Below are 22519 nucleotides of genomic sequence, written 5' to 3' on the forward strand. Positions count from 1 at the left end.
CACATTACGACCCTCTTCAAATTTCGGCGGTCTGTCAGTCAACAGACGAGGTCGGCCTGTACGCTTTTGTGCTGTACGTGTCCCTTCACGTTTCCACTTCACTATCACATCAGAAATAGTGGACCTAGGGGATGTTTAGAAGTGGGGAAATCTCGCGTACAGACGTATGACACAAGTGACAACCAATCATCTAACCATGTTCGAAGTCCGTGAGATCCGCAGAGCGCTCCACTCTGCTGTCTCACGATGCCTAAAGACTTCTGCGGTCCCTGATATGGAGTATCTGGCAGTAGGTGACAGCACAATGCACCTAATATGAAAAACGTGTGTTTTTGGGGGTGTCCGGATATTTTTGATCACATAATGTAGATCTGCATTTACAACTGCTAAAAACAGTGGATTTCTCAACAGGTGGACGAGGACTCGCTGACGACGTCCAGGTTCCCGACGCTGTTCGGCGGCGGGGAGCTGGTGGTGGCGGGCCGGCTATCCTCCGGGACCAGGGAGCCGTGGTGTGCCGTGAGGAGCAGGGACGGCAACGCGACAGACGCCGTACCGGCGCCAGCCGTGGTCAACGTGACGTCAGCAGAGCGGCTGTGGGCCTACCTGACGGTGCGGCAGTTGCTGGACCAGGACGCCGCAACGCCCAACGAGACTATCCGCACCAGGGCCAAGGACATCGCTCTCAGGGTAACACACCGATCAACAATACAATGTTTACTCACTTGACTGGCACTATCCAGTGATTCAGCAAAGAGAGGTGAATACCCGAACGGGGTGTTAATTGCAGCGTTACTCGATGGTTCTTCGGGACGGGTCCGAAAGAACAGACATACGCATTTATGAAACTGATTCTCTTCGATGGAAAATGAATCCACCACCTTCAGTGAGTATGAACAATTACGTTCGACCTCCTGCGAGAACCTAACAGTCCTGAAAAAAAGAAATCAAAGAAACATTTTGTGTACGTTAATTCATAAAAAATCTGCAATTGAAAATTTTAACATACTTCTCTACTGGACTGGTGTCGCTCAGCGAAAGTTATCATTATGTAACATAAACACTCCAAGGTTGGTATTGTAACAGAGCAGCCATGGAATTCCAGGTGAATGTTCCCCATAGCATAATACTGCCCTACCGGCGTGCGACCGTGCTGCGTACGTTTCCAACAGACATTCGCCTGAAAGACGGGGTATCGAACACAACCATAAACCTAGAGTAACAAGAAAGGTGGTTTATCCGAGCAGGCAACACGTTTCCATTGATTCACAGTCCAGTTTCGATGATCCCGCACCGACTGAAATCGCAACTGACGATTGTTGGGTCAATATAGCAAAAAGTAGGGGGCTGTGCTGCTTGTCCAAGAATGAGCGCTGAACGGTGTGCTCAGAATCGCTTGTGCCTGCAATAGTATTGTTTCCTGTCGTCGAGGCCGGCCGGTGTGGCCGTGCGGTTCTAGGCGCTTCAGTCTGGAACCGCGTGACCGCTACGGTCGCAGGTTCGAATCCTGCCTCGGGCATGGATGTGTGTGATGTCCTTAGGTTAGTTAAGTTTAAATACTTCTAAGTTCGAGGGGACTGATGACCACAGATGTTAAGTCCCATAGTGCTCAGAGCCATACATACTGTCGTCGAGTCTGCCACACATCGCCGCCTATCCTTCTTTACAGTGTAGGCACGCCTCCGACTTCGAGCTTGTGCGTTGAGGCCTGGACGTCAAGACCTTACTGTCTCCTCAGGGTTTTACCACTTTCACCCGCTTTTCGCAGATACTCACGACAGTAGCGCCCCAACGGATGGTGGTTGATAGGCGCAGTGCCATAACGATCTGTCCTTTGCGAGAGTATCTCCCTCATTTTCGGCTCGTATCGTCATTATAACAATTACCCTTTGGTCTCTGCTCCGATCACATACTTAAACTATCACATCAGGTGCCCTCAAACCCACCAGGTAAGTACAATAGTTCAGCAACTGAAATTTGATTCCATATGTGACTGTAACTGAATATGAATCAATTCTTTCATTTTGTTTCCGTGACAATAAAATAATAATGTCATCTGATCACGGAGTTGGACAAAATCGAACCTCCTGCTGTCACAGACTCGCAGCGAACGTTTACATAATCAGTATCTCCGAGACTCGTCTTTAATTTATACGGGTTGAACTTTGCTCGGCAACAATCGCTTTCGGCTGAAATGAAAAATACGAGAAGAAAGCGAAAAATCATTTCTCACGCCTTGAAGAAATTAATAAAAATGTAAGTGTTCTTTGTTCTCTTTACCGACTGTTACTGAAGCGGGATAAATATGTGTGCCCTACTACACATTTTGACATTATAAAACATCCTTGTCTTTACGCGTGAAAAATACACAGGGGAGGAAGTAATGGTACATACTGCATTATTCTTATAACCTGAAAGCTATCATAACCTACAGTTTTACGCGCTAATGTACTCCAACGAATCAACAATTTAACATTGACTGGTTCTATTGTTTTAGAGTATTCATCTTGTACATAGCGCTGTGAATAAATTTTATCACAGTGATAAGTACAAGATGAATACTGTAAAACAATAGAACCAGTCAATGTTAAATTGTTGATTTGTTGCAGTACATTAACGTGTAAAGTATTCTTCTTGTGCTAATCACTGTGATAACATTTGTTCACAGTGCTATGAGTATCAAGCCAGGTTCCCTATGATCTGGCCGCTATATTTCTTAAGCTACACCTTATGTGAAATCTAGTGTAGTAAACCTACTTTGAAAAAATATGTTGTATCGCTAACACATGATGCTTCTTGTCATCTAGTACAATTTAAAAACAAATCCTACAGAGTACTAAAGTCTAGGTCTACGTGAAAAGAAGCTGTGATGTTTTCGCTAAGTTGCTATTTATGTTCATTCTTTATAATGCTGCAGAAACTGCTGCCTAATAACACCTTTATACGTGTCGTCATTGGGATATTTATGATGTGTATTTCTCTACTTTGTCTTTGGGGATGACATGTGTCCCTCATTCCGTAATTTTCAAACCATCGACTTGCTCATTTTTAAAACTCTGTTCGCACTTTCCATCACCTTTCTGTAAGCTGTTCTTCTCATCGTCGGCAGGTCTAATGACGTCAACGACAAGCCTTCGCGACTGCCGGTGGGGCATTTCCTGCCATCACTTTCTGTGACTCCAGTATGAAGTAGTGACATAGTAGTGCGCTGAACTGGGGCGTGGCTGTACTTAAATGAACAAGCCAATTCCAGCTATGGTTAATTTTGTCTAGTTTCACTTAGTATAATGTATTACGTTATCAGCTCTGCCAACGATGTTTCCTCATAGTATATTCTGAAAATTATTTAACTAAATTCGGTCATCAATCAGTAATAAGAGGCGAGTTGGACGGCTTCAAGGCCAGCTTTTTCGTAATCAGTCATTGTAGTTCGATAGACGCTATGTCTAAAATTTTTGTTTGAATACAGAACAGATAATTATCACAGATGAACAAATTCCGCTTTTAACGTGCCACGGTGAGGTGGGTGGAGGGGGGGAGGGGCAAGCTGCTGCACATTATCAGCGAAATGGGCAGGCTGATTTGCACCTATCCAAGCCGAGGTAGATGGGTCAAATGTTGAGAATAAATTTGTTATCATTTACAGGTTAGATTTTTTATCTCAATTGTTCTTTTTTCCGCTCTTTTAATCCAAGCAGGCTAAAGGAATCCTGCTTGCCTACCTGTCTTCCCACTGTGGTGCGCAGCTGGTATTTCTGTAAGTTTTCATTGTAGCATTTTTAGTTGGGTTCGGAAGTTGATGAAATGTCTTATTACACGAGTATCACATACCGAGGTTCAGTAAAAAACAATCATTTTGGTTCATTGTAGGCCAGAAAATGGTGGATTTTATTGGTCCTTTTCTTCCTTTTCGTCATATTTGGGTATTATTTATTTGTTTGGATATGAACGGCTTTCTCTGCAACTACGCCCTCTGTCGACATGTACTGGCTGTTCTCATTTCGAATCATTATCAGGTCACCTCTGATATATTTTCTGTAGCAAGCGGAATCATCTCTGAAAGTGGAGATCTCTTGCATTTAAGAACTTGAGAAAGTCTATTATAGTGCAACGCCAACTAAATTAAGGTTTTCAAAGTCTAGTTTCTGTAACCTTAGTGTGTTTCAGTCAAATATAACCATAGTTATACCACTTTTAATTACTTTTTGCGGGATGCGTATTGTGAGTTCGCCGAATTCCTTCTGAGTGCCCAAAATAATTCATTCTAAACTCCTCTAATGGATTGCAGTAAACGTGAAGTTCATTTTTCATATTAATTATTCTGAAAAGTACATACCAATATTTCTTCGCACTAAGTTACATACCACCAGAATGTGGTTTTAATATCCACTGAGCCTTGTTTTTCCCTATTTCGTTCAACGCTTGCCCTACGTCTTGAAGCCTACACACTGCAAAACGGTGTCAGCTCCTTAGAACATATTTGCACACACTTTGTCCTCTTTCAAAAATTTTATGGAATGCGTAAACTGTTGGTCAATTTTAAAAAAAATGTAACATACTCGAGGTTCCTGAAAGAGTATTCAGTAACTTCTTAGATAGTTTGCATCGCGAGACACCTTTTGATTTGTTTGAAGCTGCCTCATAAACACGCGAAATTTTCTCTATCGTGGACTTTGTCGTGGCTGGTACATATTCCCCAGTTCTTTAATCTCCACTGTCTCCTTTAAGTTTGGTTTTTTAATACTGCTGCTTCCTCATTTATGATCAGGTAGCTCCAGAAAAACTATCTACGCGGACATATGCCTGACTATTCTGTATTCACGTTGGTCTAATGGCTCAAACTGGTATCAGGTGCAGCAGGCTTGCGGAAGCCCGAGTTGGCACGTTTTAACCATTGCCCCTCAGTACAAATGCACTCCTCTATCTCCGTTGCGACATGCTGAGTTGTTTCAACCGTTTTGTTGTGGAGATAGAGGCAAACAGGCTGGGAAGAGAATAGCCGGTCGCTGTGGTCGAGCAGTTCAAGGTGCTTCAGTCCGGAACCACGCGGCTGCTACGGTCACATGTTCGAATCCTGCCTCGGGCATGGGTTTGCGTGGTGTCCTTAGGTTAGTTTGGTTTAAGTAGTTCCAAGTTCTGGGGGACTGATGACCTCAGATGTCAAGTCCCATAGTGCTTAGAGCCATTTGAACCATTTGGAAAGAGAATATTTACACCGCTGCTAATTATAATACATGCTTGTGTTTCTTTTTGCTAGCGAGTAAACTTGTAATTTCGACCTTTATGTGGCTTTTATTTGACGGTTCTTATCAGTGGCTATTATTTAATGAATTTACCTTATTTTTACTTAAGTATTTGCGATTAATGAATTGCACGCTTAGAGTACTATTTGTCAGTCCTTGCAAGGTCATATCGAAATTATTTATCCTCAATTTTTTTTAAATATTTATATGAACAGTTTCTTGAATATTGATGGGCACGACTTCTATTCTGAGGTGAGTTTGCAGTTGGTTATGGTTAATTATACGCAACGTTGTTTATGTCCAGTATATCAGTCCTATATGATGTAGATCCCAACGATGTGAGCAGTATTTTAATAGTTGGGACCCATCAGTGTTCTATGACGAATCTCCTTTGTAGACTGGTTGCATTTTCACAGTATCGTATTAGCGAACTGCTGTCTGTCACCCGAAGTACTTAAAACACCATCCTCCGTCTTCACTGCACTACATATTCACACAAATTATTACACTCACGAAGTTGTATGAATTCACTGTTTCCAGCTGTGAGTCATTCGTGATGTAGTCATGGAATACTATGTATTTTCTATTCCTGAACATAAAAACCAAGCTGTCAGTATCTGTACCAATTTGTAATCTCGACAATGTTCGACGGTATATTTGTGTACCTTGGTTAAGTTATGCTTCATGATTGATAACTGCATCATCTGTAAAAGTCTGAGGTCGTTATTGATCTTGTCTGCCAGGCCATGAACATACAACACGAACAGCGATTGTGCAATATTCGCCTTAAGTTACCTCTACATCCAAGATAACACGCTGCTTCATCCTTACCAAGAAATCCTCAATCCTTCCACAAATTTCGTTTAATGTCCCATATGATCGTAGTTTCATAAATAAACGTACGTGTGGTGCTGAGTCAAACGGCTTTTGCAAGCCAAGAAAAAATGAATCTACTTGACAGCTTTGATCCATTGTTCTCAGGATGTTATGTGAGAAAATCGCGAGTTGGGTTTCGCTTGGTGGATGTTTTCGGAATTCATGCTGGTTGGCATGTATAAGATCATTCCATTCGAGATGCTTCATAACTCTGAGCTCAGAATATGCTCTAAGATTCTATATCAGAAAGACGCCAGTAATACTGGACGGTATTGCTATTTGGAATCAGTGTGAATTATGGTCTCTCAAATTATGCCAAACACGGGGTTATCGTCCGAAAATGCAGTCGAAGATTTTAAGATAGTAGAAAAAAATTATTGGTTTTTCTCAATACAATGTTTTTAAATCTGTTAGTAATTGCTCACAGATCTTCGTTGCTAATGTCGCTAACGGTCGACACTACGGTGGCGCCTGATGAGGAACTCGCCGGTTCGCACCTTGATTGTTAAAGACGTTCCCGTCGACAATATTCAGTCACCAGACGGAGTGGAGAAGGCACCTATGTTTTCTGATCACCGTATTATCGAATTATGCATCGGTGTTATTTCAGTCAATGTCTCTGGAACTGAGGGCGGGTGACATTCCTTAGAACAATTTATATGTGGAGAGGCAACTTGAAGATCGCAGTAGCCCTTAGCGATATTAGATAATTATAGAGAAGCAATTTATGTCACATTTTTCATTTACATACTGACCCTTAGCAACGCCAATACAAAAGCACATTCCGAGCTCGCGTCACAATCATAGGCGCGACATTGTTCTACAGATGGATAAAGATGGTTACCTACAAATGAAGGCAAAGCATTCAGTTTCCCACAAATGACAAGGGAAGTGATGATAGTAGTATAATTATCTTCTTTATATCATACCCTGCTTCTCATTCTTCCAGCGAGACGTTTGATCTACTATGTTGGTGAATATCTAAATTCTTCTTTTCTTTCTTACAGTACTCGTTCGTGACATCTGTTACGTCACTGGTGGTAGTCAAGCCGAACGCAACGTCAGCAGTCAACCTCGACGAACCCGACGCGCCTGGTTTAGAAGGTAATGATCATCCACTGATTTTCGGCGTGCGCTTCCATAAGTAGTAACATAAATCCGATCCGACTGTTTCCAAATAAAATATAATACTCTTTTATTCCTATATCCAATTACCATCACCACTAGGTCATGACCTGTTTCATTAGCGTTAAAATTTAAGCGTATTCTAAAATTCTTCCGTGAAGCGCGTATGTAAATTTCTCACACTATCATTCGTCTGTTTCACAAAAACCTTAGTGAATCAATGGAGATACTGTTTTAATACATAGGGTATCAATCATAGAGTAGGAACATCGATGTAGCGAGCATAGCATATGCATTGTGCATATCGCCAACATTAAACTGGATCTATCAAATGAGTTGAATGCAAAGCTGTTTGTTTACACGTTGCGCTAAGATTGTTTTTAAACACTTAATCTATTAGTAAAACAGGTAAGCTGATAACTGTTGCAGCTACGAATACAAATTGTAATACGTCAAAGTCGAGTAACAAACAGTACTTCTTATAGTTATCGTTCTAGTAATAGGCACTTTATGGGTTGAAAAATATCGAGAAATAGAGCAAAGCCTAAGTATCGCAAAGGTGATTTACTTAATAGAATGGGTATATAATTTTGAGACAATTGATAGGTAAATTCGATAGTGTGGGGAAGTGCTGCAAGTCAGTCCGTTGAATATGTCCGCATTGGGAGGAATGTTGACCTGCACATAAGGATTACGTAGATCTCCAAACTATTGTGCTTATTTTAAAGTAATTATGATAGAAAACTAGTACGTTTTAGCTTACATAAACTGGATACAGCAGTTAATCAGAAATGGCATGCGAAAAGAACCTAGCAGATTGGTCGACAAAATGTAAGTACATTGTTTGTTGTTAAATTCTGAATACATATAAGAATGTATACAAAAAAATTGTTCTGCTTAGAAATATCCATTTATAAACTGTGAATATTGACTCACGAAGATTTTGTTTTAACGTTTAGCCAATACAGGGCCTCATAACTTTGCGAAATGAGTAACCAGTGGGCTTAAATGAATTTTAAATACGCATAAAGATCCGGCTTCCTATCAATGCAATTACCACTTGACCTACGAAGTTTATAAACGCTCCGTCTCATGGATGAAGCATGTGAGATGAGCTTACTTGGGTCACAATTGTGGCTAAAATGTTTTCCCACGCAGACTGAAGCTCCTGAATAACAGAATGCACTATGGAATGCTCGTGCGAAACTGTTAGCTGCTTCATAGGCAGCAAAACAAACTTTCTTTCTGCAGCCTGAAAGATTGACACGAAAACACTATTAGCAGTTTTGAGCTGAATTAATGAGAACTGACTGTGCAAGCCACTCTCAGAAAGTAAAAATGCATGCTGAAGGCTAATGACCAGATTATAATCCCTAATATCGTTTTATTTATAAAGTCCATGAGCGCAAGTCTTAGTAAATAGAATATTAAATGTGTCGCATCAGTTTAATAAAGACAGGAGAGCGTAAATAAATTGAAAGAGACGGTGTGTAAATTTCAACTCAAGACACAGTTCATAGTTCATGGGAGAACATAGAGTCACATGAACCACATGGAATTCTGTACCACTGCCTGATTCTGTACCACTGCCTAACAAAGACGTTACTCACGACTGTTCAAGAAACCGACGAAAGTAAAGAATCTTTAGATCAACGACAAAGGGATTTATTTAATTCGCCTGCGATCCAAATGCACAAGATACAGCAACTGTGGCCCACATGGATCGAGACCTCTTACCTCACAGTACAAAACATGTGGAATAGTACAGACGTGTTTAGTCTGCAGTAAAGTATCACGCCAAACTACGCTTTGCAATGTGTTACCTTATAACTTGTAGCTCGGAGCCAAAAAATGCAGGAAGCAAATGTCACTGTTAAGTTTACACACATAAATCCAAGCTGAAACAACCACCCAACCTCTCCGTCTACATACGTCGGTTCAGCCACAGCTAAGCACCAGACGAGACACTTTGTATCACATCCAAATACGGAACATTCCGTCCCTGGCACACAAACGCAGACTTCCTATTGGGCGACACATTCGGATTTACAAAGAGCGTCGTTTAGACTCACTATCTCGAGTGGGCAAAGACTGTCATCACCACAGTCATCGATTAGTGGTCACAGATTGTCTGACCACAAGTGCTTGCGAGTTATATGTAGAAAATATCAGCAACCAAAAGTTCACACCAGTTACAGTTAACTTTCAAACTGGCGTGCAAAATAAGCACGCACAATTGATGTTCCTATTTTTCCAACGAAGTTTAAACATATGGCATCAGAAAGTAAAAACAGAAGAAATTTCGAGCTCGCACCGTAGCGTAATTTATGGAAACATGGGAATATGATGAAATAAAGTACAAATCTTAGAAGAAAGAGTGACTATTCCTATCTTTGCCTATAATAAAAACAGCTACATCTGAGCTGTGACACTTGTCGCCAATAAGAGAAGTTCCCTTTATATTTACTAAGATGGTATCTGTTCTTTCGGACATGTCCGAAAGAACAGATACCATCTTAGTAAATATATAGTTAAGGCTCACCGGCCACTTGACCTTCTTCTGTGCGAATGCACAAACAGTGCCCGAACTCTTACGGGAATCGGCAACGCGCCGCGAGTAATGAGTGTAATGGGCGGGGGCACTACGAATGTAGTGCGGGACAATACGTTGAGAATGTGGGTTTCGCGGGAGGCGTGCCGGAGATAAATCTCTACAGTCGCGCTATCCTCTGTGTTTTCGATGGCTCAGATGGTTGTCGGCTCGCAGCCGTGTTAGCGTGCGGAGCTGCTCCGCGCGCCGTCCGACGCTCCGCTCTCGGCGGTGTTTACTTCCGCGTCGCGGTGTTTGTGTCTATCGAGTCCAGTACTAACGTACTCCATGGCGCACTCGTACCGCCGTGCAACGATCAAAGTAACGTTTCAGGCCGAACATCCACGACCCAGAGCTTTCGAAGTCGAACAGTTCATACGTGGGGATCTACGTTTGAACCCCCAGGACGTAATCGGCATACATTTTTCCATCACTGGAAGTGTTGTCTACATCAAGATGTCGACGGAGGAAATTTGCAATGACATAATTCACCGTCATGCCACCGGACTCAAATTTAAACACTCTGATGGACATTTGGGTGCTGTGACAGTCGCCCATGCTGGATTCGGTCTCCGGACATTGCGGGTGTTTGAGCTCCCGTTCGAGGTGCCTCAGGATCTGGTCATTGCCGCTTTCCAACCATATGGCACCGTCTTGGGTCACGTCGCGGAGAAGTGGCAAACATTTACGACCTACCCCGTATTAAATGGCGTCCGGCAAATAAAAATTGAGATGACGAAACATGTCCCATCGTACCTGCTGATTGGCGGTGTGAGGGCCATCGTCATGTACAATGCACAGCCACGAACGTGCGCAGGATGTGGCCACGAGGGACATGTACGTTCCGAATGCTTACACCGCCGTTTAAAAAAAACGCCGTTACGTGAAGAGACCCAGGCTTCGACGGTCACGTCCTTACCATCACCTACGCCAAGGTTGCACAGGACCCCGTCGTACCAATCTCGATTGCGCCAGCAGCATCGTCAACGCCACCCGCCGCAGCACAATGCGCCGACGACACAAGCACGGCGTCGCCTACAGTGCTCGCTTCAGGATCGTCCGGGTTGCAGACCGAAGCCGATGTTCCTGTTGGAACCATGGACGTCGACCTCGGTATCGTGCCGACGTCTGCCTTTGTCCAGACGGGTTCGGCGTCAGACGACGGGCGACCACATTCCGATTCAGAAGGCCACATCAGAAAACAGCGGTCGCCTCGCAAACACAGGAAACGACGACGAACGCCTTCCGATGACGCCCTTTCTCAGACGGCCCCGCGAGATGTCGACCTGATGTCTGACGGTGATCTCCCACATTGCGTCCAGTCACGCGATGCAGCAGCAACAGGCGCCCCTCCTGTGACGCCTACTCTCCCAGCCAGGGACGTGTCCTCGCCGTTGTCAACGAATGATGACGGCGGTCCCCCTGCCACTCATGTTGCGGAATCCACAACACCCGTTCCGGAAGTACGTGACCGTCACATGTCCACGTCGTCAGCTTCCTGGTCCGATGACGTTGAAGAAGAAGTGGAACAGACTGCCAGCGTGCCTGCACAGGAGTCCACCTCGGCGACACTGGGGCTGGCGCCCCGCCAGTAATTATCACCACTCCGGGACCACCGGCGGGTCTCCACCTGCCGACTACTTCTACCGCACGTTCTGCAAATACTGAGGATGGCCGTACACAGAAATATCGTATCGCCACGATGAATCTTGCCACCATTCGTGCCCCCCCCCATAAACTGGCCATGTTCAGAGACACTATTTACTCTGCGGATGTGGATATAGCACTCTTACAAGAGGTGTTTGTGGCTGACTTTCTAGTTCCCACCGGATACAACGCCCATGTTTCCCCCGCATCCGACACCGGTAGCGGCGTCGCCATCCTGCTACGTGACGGACTCCCTGCAGAGGACGTCATCTACCTCCCCACTGCGCGAGGTATGGCCCTCACACTGTTCGGCGTGCGTATTATTAATATCTACCTTCCGTCCGGCACTGGCCGCCGTCATGACCGACAAACTTTTTTTGCCTAAAGCGTCACACTCCTCTTCACCGGTCCGCAGGACGATTTGGTACTCGGTGGGGATTTTAACTCGACACAAGAGCCCGCGGGCCAACTCCCGCGACATTCCCCTTGTGCATCTCTCTCAGTGGTCATCGACCGTCTCCGACTTGTTGACACATGGAAGAAGCTCCACGGAATTCAACCGGGCTATACATTCTACACCTCTCACTCGTCCAGCCGCATAGATCGCATCTACGTTACCCGCTCCCTTGCTGATGGCACACGTCATGCGGAAGTCTGGCCCTTGGCCTTTTCAGACCATGATGCGTACCTCTGTGACGTCACTCTCGCCCGACAGCAAGTGTGGCATAGTCGTGGTCTATGGAAACTCAATGTCGCTCACCTGACCTCCTCAGACTGTCGCCCTATGGTCGAAGAAGCGTGGGCACCCTGCCACCATCGTCGAGAAGCCTATGACTCCACCTTATCATGGTGGCTCTCCTGTGCAAAGCCGACCCTCCGGAAGACTCTGATGAGTTACGGGAAGGAATTAAAGGCGTGGCAAACTAATACCCTGCACTTCTACTACACCATACTACGTGACTGTACGACGATGCCTTTCTCGCCAGCCCGGCAGTCGATGGTCCATCGCACGAAGGCGCAGATCTCCTTGATCATGCGGCGTCACTTCGAAGGCACTGTAGTCCGTTCTCGAGCTTCTAATCGAATCCGCCAAGAACGTCCGTCGATGTACCACCTCCTTCAGGAAAGACGACGACGACGACGACGACGAGCTCTGATCCAAGTCCTCACTGATGTGGAAGGGCGCCGGCATGACACCCAACAAAGCATCGGTCGGACTCTCCATGCTCATTTTGCCGGGCTATACGCAGCCGTACCGCATTCTGCAGCACTGATCACAGAAGTCGCTCAGCTTACTACGACTACTCTTCCGGAGGATGCAGTGCATGACCTCCAAGACGAGGTAACCACAGATGAAGTGGTAGATGCTATCAAGGCGGGTTCCGATAACAGATCTCCTGGACCTGACGATATACCCATCGAATTTTATAAAAGTTTTCACTATTTGTTGGCTGCGACGTGGACGGCAATCGCACAAGAGCTGATGTCACCGATGACAGTGGTCCCGAGCACCTTTCTAGAAGGCATTATTATCCCCGTACATAAACCGCGCGGGTTATCGAGGGTCCAGGACTATCGACCAATTACTTTGCTCAACAGCGACATGAAAATATTCACACGGCTACTGGCATCGCGACTCAAGAAGGTCGCACGTTACGTCACATCCTGCGACCAGACTTCCCTAGGAGGCGACAACAACATCCGTACGGTCCTTTGCCGTTACAGAGACATGATAGCATTAGCGCATCATCAGCGTCTCCCTAGCGCCTTGGTTTCACTGGACTTTAGCCAGGCTTTCGACCGTGTTGACCACTTCTATTTACGGACAGTTCTTCAGCATATGGGTTTTCCTGGCGGTATTGTCACAGTGGTTATGCGCCTGTTGAGTAGTGCAACCTCTAAAATCATGAACAATGGTCGCCTAACACCGCCTCTGGTCATCGCACGATCTGTGCGGCAAGGCTGCCCTCTTTCCAAGATTTTGTGTGCTTTCGCCTTGGAACCCCTGCTCCAGGGCATGCGCCAACGTTTGGAAGGTATGACTGTGCACGGCCACCGTTTTTGTTGTACAGCCTATGCAGACGACATAGTACTATATCTGCGCAGTGAGGATGACGTACGAGCAGCACTGACATGGGTGGCGACTTACGACGAAGCGTCGGTGAGCTGCCTCAACGTGTCAGAATCCAAGGTCCTGCTCATTGGTGGGGGCTTGCCGGAGAGATGCGCTGCCCCCCTTAGTGTCGCCGCCACCATACGGTGTCTTGGACTTGATTTCACAGCAGACCTGCGCCACTCAGCGACTATCAATGGTAGACGCTTGCTACAGACAATCAGAGCAAATCTCGCAGGTCACCGGCTACGAGCTCTCGACGTTATCCAACGCGCGCAATACGTGAACATGTATCATGCTTCCCGTATACCACACGTGGCTCAAGTACTACCAGTCCCAAATCTCCTGGCGCGACGACTGTTGATGGCTTTCGGCTCCTTCGTCAGCTCGGGTATGTTATTCAAGGTGCAATATGAATCCCTTGCACTGCCACGAGATCGTGGCGGGGTGGGACTCATCCACGTGCCGACTCGTATCAAGGCACTATACGTCAGCTCCCAACTAAAACTTTGGCATCGTTACCCGCAGAGCCTTACTAGCCTCCTGCTTCACAACTTTGCACCGGCCTCCTTGTCCGCCCCAGTACTGGTATCGACCATTCCAACCCCCTTTTATTACATCCAACGATTTTTCCTGGAGTTCAGTTATATCTACCGGTCCTTCCCACTTACACGTTTGTACCTCACGAAAACAGTCTCCGGATTGTTACAACAGTGCCGCCCGTCCAACCCCATCGAACGTAAGTATCCACAGTACTTGTGGCGACACATATGGAAGGCGATCCATGCGCGTTATCTTGAATCAGACGTTCAATCAGCGTGGTTCATCACCGTGAAAGGCAAACAAGTTAACCGAGATCGTCTGCACCGCATCCATGTCGCCGATTCATCCCTCTGCACCCACTGTGGAGTGGATGACACGGATGTCCACCGGTTCCACTGCGGCACAGCTTTCGACGTCTGGACACTTGCGCGGCGAATTTTGGCGCTTCTTACTCGCCAGACACCGGCTCAGGTCGACGTCCACATGCTTTTGTACCCCGATAAGACTTTCTACCCCTCCGCCAAAAGTGAATTGGATCTGTGGCCACACGATCCGCTATCTTTTTACTTCTGGCGACAGGTCTACGCTAGGATATTGGACTTACCTCAACGAACGACACTCCGTCCTGATACGAAACCCAAGCTATAAGCAATATTTTTCCAATTTATTACGGAGCACTTTCGATGACCCACCTAGTAGCTGGAACGTCCAAGCCCTGAGAAGCTGAAAACTGTATAAACCGAACCGAACTGAATAGATCTGCTACCCAGAACCCACGCCTACGCCATGAGAAGACACGTTTGGCCGAGCTGGCATGCTGTAGGCGGAGACACTTCAGGAGCTCCTGTAAGAACTGGTCTTTAACTACAAGTCGCACGACTTTAATTTAAAAAAACAAACTTTTCCTTATTTATTCCTCATAATTTGTTCTGAAAGGAAAAAGAAATTTGATTTTGGCTTTGAAATTTTTTTTTCTTTTCCAAAAGATTGCTTTTTCGCCAACAAGACGAAGGAGACTCATTTTTGTTTACTAGAAGGAGAAACCAGTGTAATTGGAGTCTGTATTCTTTTGAAAAAAAAAAAAAACTTTTCCTTATTTATTCCTCATAATTTGTTCTTAAAGGAAAAAGAAATTTGAGTTTGGCTTTGAGGATTAAAAAAAAAAAAAAAAAAAAGAGATGGATAGAGCGTCTGCCATGTAAGCAAGAGTCCCGGTCGGGGCATACATTTTCATCTGTCCCTGTTGACGTATGTCAACGCCTGTAAGCAGTTAAGGGTGTTCATTGGCTTATCTTTCCAAAGCTTTAAGCCAACTTTTTTACCAATATTGAAAGCAAATTATTTACATCCGTGTGTAGCGCTAGGACAAAATCCAGGGTATTCTTAAACCAGATCTGTCTGTATTAACAACGTAAATGATTAGTTTACATACGTGTTGACATGGCAGTGATGAGGATAACAAGCACGGGATAAATACATGCGTATCGGTGTATCCACTTATATAAGTGGCATGGACACTATTGAACACTGATTGTAAAGTCACTGTTGGTATTTCTGACCAGGCTCTGGTGATACTCTCCAGTAGATCAATCAATGTTCTTCGTTTGTTGGTGTGCACTCTAGCCTTGAGGGCCGCTGAAGGAAAAAAGTACAGTGGCAACAGGTCTGTCTAACTGTGCAGCCATTCCAGCGAACCCTCTCCACCAATCGAACACTTGGAATAACCCTATACGAGACTTGATTGACGTTTCGTCCGAAGTGTGGATGTCCGCCGTTTCCTCAGTGGTACCGTTTAAACAAGATGATGCGTGTAGTGTGCAGTAGTAAGTACATCGTTAAAAATATGGATCAATCAGGGTAACCGGCCTTGTGTTACTACGCACTGCACGTGAATAATCTTTTCTGCGGTGTGGCGACGGTGGGACTTTTCTCTCTTTGCCGTCTTCGCTATCGCCACTAAAGCAAAATTTATACTATCGGACATGACATTTGAATCACTCTTATTACAGGTTATTGGTTCTAATCGAAAACTGAACAGAAAATTGAAATACGTTGCACGTTTGGGTCGTCTGCATTAATATCCATTGGCATTAACACACATCACACACATTACATAACAGCATTATCATTTCCGAATTTTTGAAACTAGCGTGGCGCACAGTACAGTTACAACGTGATATTAATTTCCTCTCCGTTCTTTTGTTGTAGGACGACTCAACTTCTCGATTAATTCAAATAGTTTTTTGTTATTGGAATAAAAGCAGTAAAAACTGAAGAAAGTAGACACCCTGTTTGCTTTGAAAGAAGTAATATGTCGGACTGCATGTCACCATTGAGCCACGCCTCGTATTTCACAAGCGTTTAATTTTCAAAACGCAATGCACCAACTCTGACTGTCTTGTTGCAAAAGACATATCTGTGGCACACGTTCTCAGTACGTAATCAATGGCGTCAGATACTTATACGTAGGCTACGCAGACCTTTGAAAACTATGAGCTTGTTCGTTACATTGGAGCTGATGCTCGATGACATGTGAGACAAGTACGTAAAATACCCAGGGAATCTGGCAGGCAGGGCGTCGCTGGAATCAAGCATCACACTCATTACACACATTACATAACAGCAGTACCATTTCCGAATTTTTCAAACTAGCGTAGAGCACAGCACAGTTACAACGTGATATTAATTTCGTCCCCGTTCTTTTGTTGTACGACGACTCAACTTCTCGATTAATTCAAATAGTTTTTTGTTATTGGAATAAAAGCAGTAAAAACTGAAGAAAGTAGACACCCTGTTTGCTTTGAAACAAGTAATATGTCGGACTGCATGTCACCATTGAGCCACCTCTCGTATTTCACAAGCGTTTAATTTTCAAAACGTAATCCGGTGCTAATTGTTTTAATAAATTCAAGAGCGATTCCAACTCCTGAGCAGTTCTGCTGCTACCTACATCGTAGTGCGATACATTGATTCCTGTGTTTGAATGAAGCATATTCATATACGAATAGCGGTAGGAACAAGAAGAAGATTTTGTCGATACATGGAGACAGCTTTTCACGTTTGATCGCTTGATTTACAGACTTTTCAAGCCATGTCAGGACATGCTCTGTCAGCAAGAGTGTCCCTTTTCTGATGGGGAGGTATCCCTCTGTGAGTCCAGCTAGAATGTTATGATGACCAGAATTTGCGATGCTGAAGTTCTGCAGTTCTCTACACTAAGCCCTAAGCCCCGTATGACATCATACGACAATACGTCAAAACTGGAGGGGTGGAGAGTGTTAGAAAGATTACCCTATATACTGACAACACGGCAGTAGTGAACAGGAGGGGTACACCTAATTTTGTAACTAAAGAACTCCAAGCACGTCTACGAGTACACGTACCCACCATTCGCTATTGAGTCTGGACTTTGTTGTTGTCCAGTTCACGTCAAACTAAGATTTCCGTCAGTCACATGTCTGTTGGCATCCGTAACTTGGAGAAAACTGGCCTCGCAATTCATTTAGGCCTTCAAGGAGATAGGACATTAACATTTCTCCAGGATAGCGCTGACGGTATACGCCTTATACTGCATTGTACTCCACGTACAGGGAAATTTTCTTGTGTGAGCGATATGAGTAGACATTAAGATACAGATGTAGAGACTGCAGTCATTGCAAAGTATAATCCTTTAGACAGTAGCGGATCCACTCAAATATGTATATTATGGCCTTTAGGCATTTATGACGTCATCAGGAAAAATCTAGGGAATCTCTATAAGGACACTTCCATTTTCCTTCACGATTGGTTCAAATGGCTCTGAGCACTATGGGACTTAACATCTGAGATCATCAGTCCCCTAGAACTTAGAACTACTTAAACCTAACTAACCTAAGGACATCACACACATCCATGCCCGAGGCAGGATTCGAACCTGCAACCGTAGCGGTCGCGTGGCTCCAGACTGTAGCGCCTAGCACCGCTCGGCCACCCCGGCCAGCCTTCACGATTGATTACGATCCAAATGCACCAGCGCTGCAGGCCAAACGCTTTCCTGAAAAGTCGCTAGATAATTTAGATTTAGTACAGACAAAGTAACACAGTTAGGCCATCGTTCAAATTAAAAAAGTCAATTTCACAAGTCGTTTATAAATGCTTACAATCTTATGGGCACATTCCATGATCTTCTGAAACATAGAGATTCAAGACTTTTTCATCTGTCTCTTCAACATAACTAGTGATAGATCTTATTGCCCACGCTGTAATAAGATCTCATGAGTAGGATGCAAGAAATCAGCACTTGTTGCAGTGGAACATTTGTTGTGTTGCAGCATCAGTTCCTCTGGCTTTCTTCCAACCTGGACTACCAGGGCCTCCTGGCGTTCACGCAATGCAGGCGTTACCACGGACCCGGACGCAACACTCATGGCCTTCATGTGAGTATTGTACAAGGGCACCACTTAGCACCCGCTATAAGATACGAGATATAACGATGTATTGATATTGCTGCTTGTCAAAAGGATACTAGCATTTCCTTCTCATTAGATGTGGCTATCCACTAATAGCCTTATATCTTATGTGATCACGAGTAAGCCAGATGACAGATGCATCCGAAGAATCCTCAGGGAATGCAGTCCATCAACAAAGGAAGTACCTTACAAAATACTCCTCGATCAATACTCGATTACTGTTCATAAGTCTCAGATCCATACCAGACAGGGTTGATGGAGGAAATAGAGAAGATGCGAAAAAGAGCACTACGTTTCGTTACAGGTTCATCCAGCAAGCACAAGCACGAAATTGTCACGGAAATGGTCAGCCATCTCCAGTGGCACACGCTGCAACGGAGGCGTTCTGCATCACGCTATTGTCTGCTGTTAAAGTTCTGAGAATGTGCGTTCCTAGAAGAATCAACGAATATATTGCTTAGCTTGCGGAATATAGATGTCGGAGCTATATTTTATCTTTTAATTTTTCGTTTTAGAGCTATCCATCAATTCACCTTCTACGTTTTGTTTGTGCATCTACACATGATACACTTCTTATTACATGCTACATGCATACACATTCTGCACATGATTATATATACAGTTGTAAGCATTCAAACCAAAATGAAATTCCACATTGATGTGTGAATTTATTGTGCAGATTCATGTGATGTGATAGCTCCTTATATCATTCGTTTTTAAGAGAACAGTAATCGATGTAGGTAATGGATCTTTTTTTTGGTTCGACTTATGGTATAATTATGTTTGTTGTGGTAGATACTTAATGCATGCTAGCATTACATTATTTAAATCGGCTTCTTCTGTTATAACTGTATATTGGGAATACATAACTTAACATTTATCTTGGTGAGTGATAAATTATGATGAAGTCTGACTGCGTGAACAGCAAAAATGTAGAAATCGAATCAAAATATCCACGGGTGTACTGCCGGTCTACAGTGTCCAACGGGCACAATATTTCGGCGATCATACATGTCGCCATGATCAGGTGAACTGACGGACTGAGCTCCTGTGAACGTGCCGGCACGGAGATCCGTACGCATGGCTGCTCAGAGGAAATTGGGTTCGGTCGCGGCCGCGGCCGATTTAAATACCCTCCGCCCCCGGCGCGCTCCCTACGCTGTCCGCGCCCCGCGCCACGGTCGCGCGGTGAAACAGATTGCGATGGCGTCTGAGATGACGTCGGTGTGATGGCTCTGTCCGCCGTGGTCGTCACAACTATACGTTTGCTCGATTTACTCTTGATTAACCCAATCGCTGGTTCCCAAGCCTTGCTATGACGACCTCATAAACCGTGACTGTGGCTATAATCTTAGTCGTGCTTGGGTAGCTCAGTTGGTAGAGCACTTGCCCGCGAAAGGCAAAGGTCCCGAGTTCGAGTCTCGGTCCGGCACACAGTTTTAATCTGCCAGGAAGTTTCATATCAGCGCACACTCCGCTGCAGAGTGAAAATCTCATTCTGCGAAGTTATTGATATGAGTACTAAAAGAAATCCGCTAAATTTCGATTACGCGGTAAGTCACATAAATCTGAGGGCTGTAAATACAACTAAATACTTAGGGATTACAATTACAAATAACCTAAACTGGAACGACCACACAGATAATATTGTGGGTAGAGCAAACCAAAGACTGCGATTCATTAGCAGAACACTTAGAAGGAGCAACAGGTCTACCAAAGAGACTGCTTACACCACGCCTGTCCGCCCTATTCTGGAGTATTGCTGTGCGGTGTGGGATCCGCATCAGGTGGGACTGACGGATGACATCGAAAAAGCACAAAGAAGGGTAGCTCATACTGTATTATCGCGAAACAGGGGAGACAGTGCTACAGACATGATACGTGAATTAGCGGGGCGGTCATTAATCCAAAGGCGTTTTTCGTTGCGACGGGATCCTCTCATGAAATTTCAGTCGCCAAATTCCTCCTCCGATTGCGAAAACATTCTGTTGGCACCCACCTACATAGGGAGAAATGATTGTCACTATAAAATAAGAAAAAATTTAATTGCTTGTTTTCCCCCCGCGCCATCCGAGAGTGGAACGGTAGACAGCTTGAATGTGGTTCATTGAGCCCTCTGCCAGGCACTTAATTGTGAATAGCAGAGTAATCACGTAGATGTAGATGTTCCTTTAGTCTAAAGTTACACGTAGAGGAAGCAGTTCGACTTTCTCACAACTCATGATTAGTTAGTAACGTTTTCCTTCCTTTAATATAAGTATCTCACACAGGACGTTTTGGACATTGTGGAAGTATTTATTGCCTCGGTTGTTCCACAAACACAGGAAATAATGGTATTTAGCTAAGCCATGCAGTAAGCCTATAACTAATCAGTAACTTTTAAACGACAGCAGATCAACCATTCATCTATATCTTATGGCTCAGAGGACCATGAATTCATGTTTCCTTCTTATCCAGTGAATGAGCCAACGGTACCGCTGTAAGCTTAAGCCATTATGCAATAACAGCCTTTTAAGCTACTTCCAGGGGCAACAGTAAACAGTCACCAGCATTAAGGGCTATATTGACCACACAAATATTACATCAAACGGTACACATCTATGCATGTACGCATGCCGTTTTGATTTTCAAAGTATGAAGAAAAACCATTTTTCCGAGTTGTAACCCGTACAAATTTTGTTCCGTGAGTTAAAGGGTTTCATTGCAGCTATCGAGAACACAGTTTTTCGACTAGATATTTTGATAATTTCGTGTCGCATTCTAAATTATTTACTTCTGTCTGGACTACTGTGGTGCAAGGACGGATTACTCCTCTGGTGGAAATCCTGGTTCACTTCCGTCAGCTAACCCTAATAAGCTTGATTTCAAGGTGCCAACAAAAACAGGAAACTTTCACCATGAGACGCAGATTTATTTGTTGAAGAGACATTGGGATACATAATATTATGCTATTTCTGGAAAGCGAAAACAGCGAGCGCTCTTTAAGACCTTTCGGTCATACTTGGACCATAGGAACAGATAACAGCCAAATTAGGTGATAAAATGAAAAAAAAGTTAACTATCACGAAATCCTTACGTGGCATCACGTTTCCAATGGTTCATTTTGTCCCTACAATTGAAAATACATCCGAGATAATACATCAGATGCAAAACAGTTGTTGACCACAGTTATCAGCGATTCAACCCTTAAGAGTACAAGATTTTAATTTCTTCAACGTAAGCTTGATTACCGCTACTTGATAATTAAGACTTTATGCCACAGAAAGCTATTCTGTAACTGTTATTGTTGGAACGTCAGGTTTTGTTGAATTGTGTGTTAAAAACTGTAAAAACTGATTCTTACTGTGATTAAGCGTTCGTTTATTTCTACAAGTCATGAACTTATGTCCTGAACTGTACTATTCGAAACCGAGCCAATGTTGCATAAAATCCTTTACTACCAAACTAGTGTCGTCAGCAAACAGAAATATTTTAGAGCTACCTGTAATACTAGAGGACATATCATTTATATAAATAAGGAACAGGAGTGACCCCAGCACTTTCTCAACACTGTGAGTAATGATCTTTTGGTGCCTGCTGTTAAAGGAAGAGGTGAACCAATTGTGAGCTACTCCCCGTATTCCGTAATGATCCAACTTCTTCAGCAATATTTTGTGATCAACACAATCAAACGTCTTACTTAAATCAAAGAATGTGCCTTTTGTTTAACCCATCCACTACCTCACAGAGAAAAGAGACTATAGCATTCGCAGTTGTTAAACGACTTCTTAAGCCGAACAGTACATGTGGTAGCAAATTGTGTGATATAAAATGATCAATTATCCTTACATACACAGCCTTTTCAATAACTTTAGCAAACACTGATGGCATACAAATAGATCTAAAATTGTCTACATTATTAAGCGGCTTTACTACTGAGTACCTTAATCGTTCA

At 44.1% G+C, this 22519-nt stretch overlaps 1 protein-coding gene across 1 annotated transcript in view; it reads left to right on the top strand.

Annotated features, from left to right (window-relative positions):
• The window catches only part of LOC124623863 (inter-alpha-trypsin inhibitor heavy chain H4-like), a 156714-nt gene that overhangs the window by 90317 nt on the left and 43878 nt on the right, over positions 1 to 22519 (top strand). The window contains exons 10-12 of the mRNA XM_047149072.1: positions 412 to 690; positions 7127 to 7223; positions 18448 to 18552. Of these exons, the coding sequence (XP_047005028.1) occupies positions 412 to 690; positions 7127 to 7223; positions 18448 to 18552 (481 nt within the window). The remainder of the gene's footprint in view (positions 1 to 411; positions 691 to 7126; positions 7224 to 18447; positions 18553 to 22519) is intronic.

Source organism: Schistocerca americana, chromosome 1 (assembly GCF_021461395.2).
Source record: "Schistocerca americana isolate TAMUIC-IGC-003095 chromosome 1, iqSchAmer2.1, whole genome shotgun sequence".
Lineage (NCBI taxonomy): Eukaryota > Metazoa > Arthropoda > Insecta > Orthoptera > Acrididae > Schistocerca > Schistocerca americana.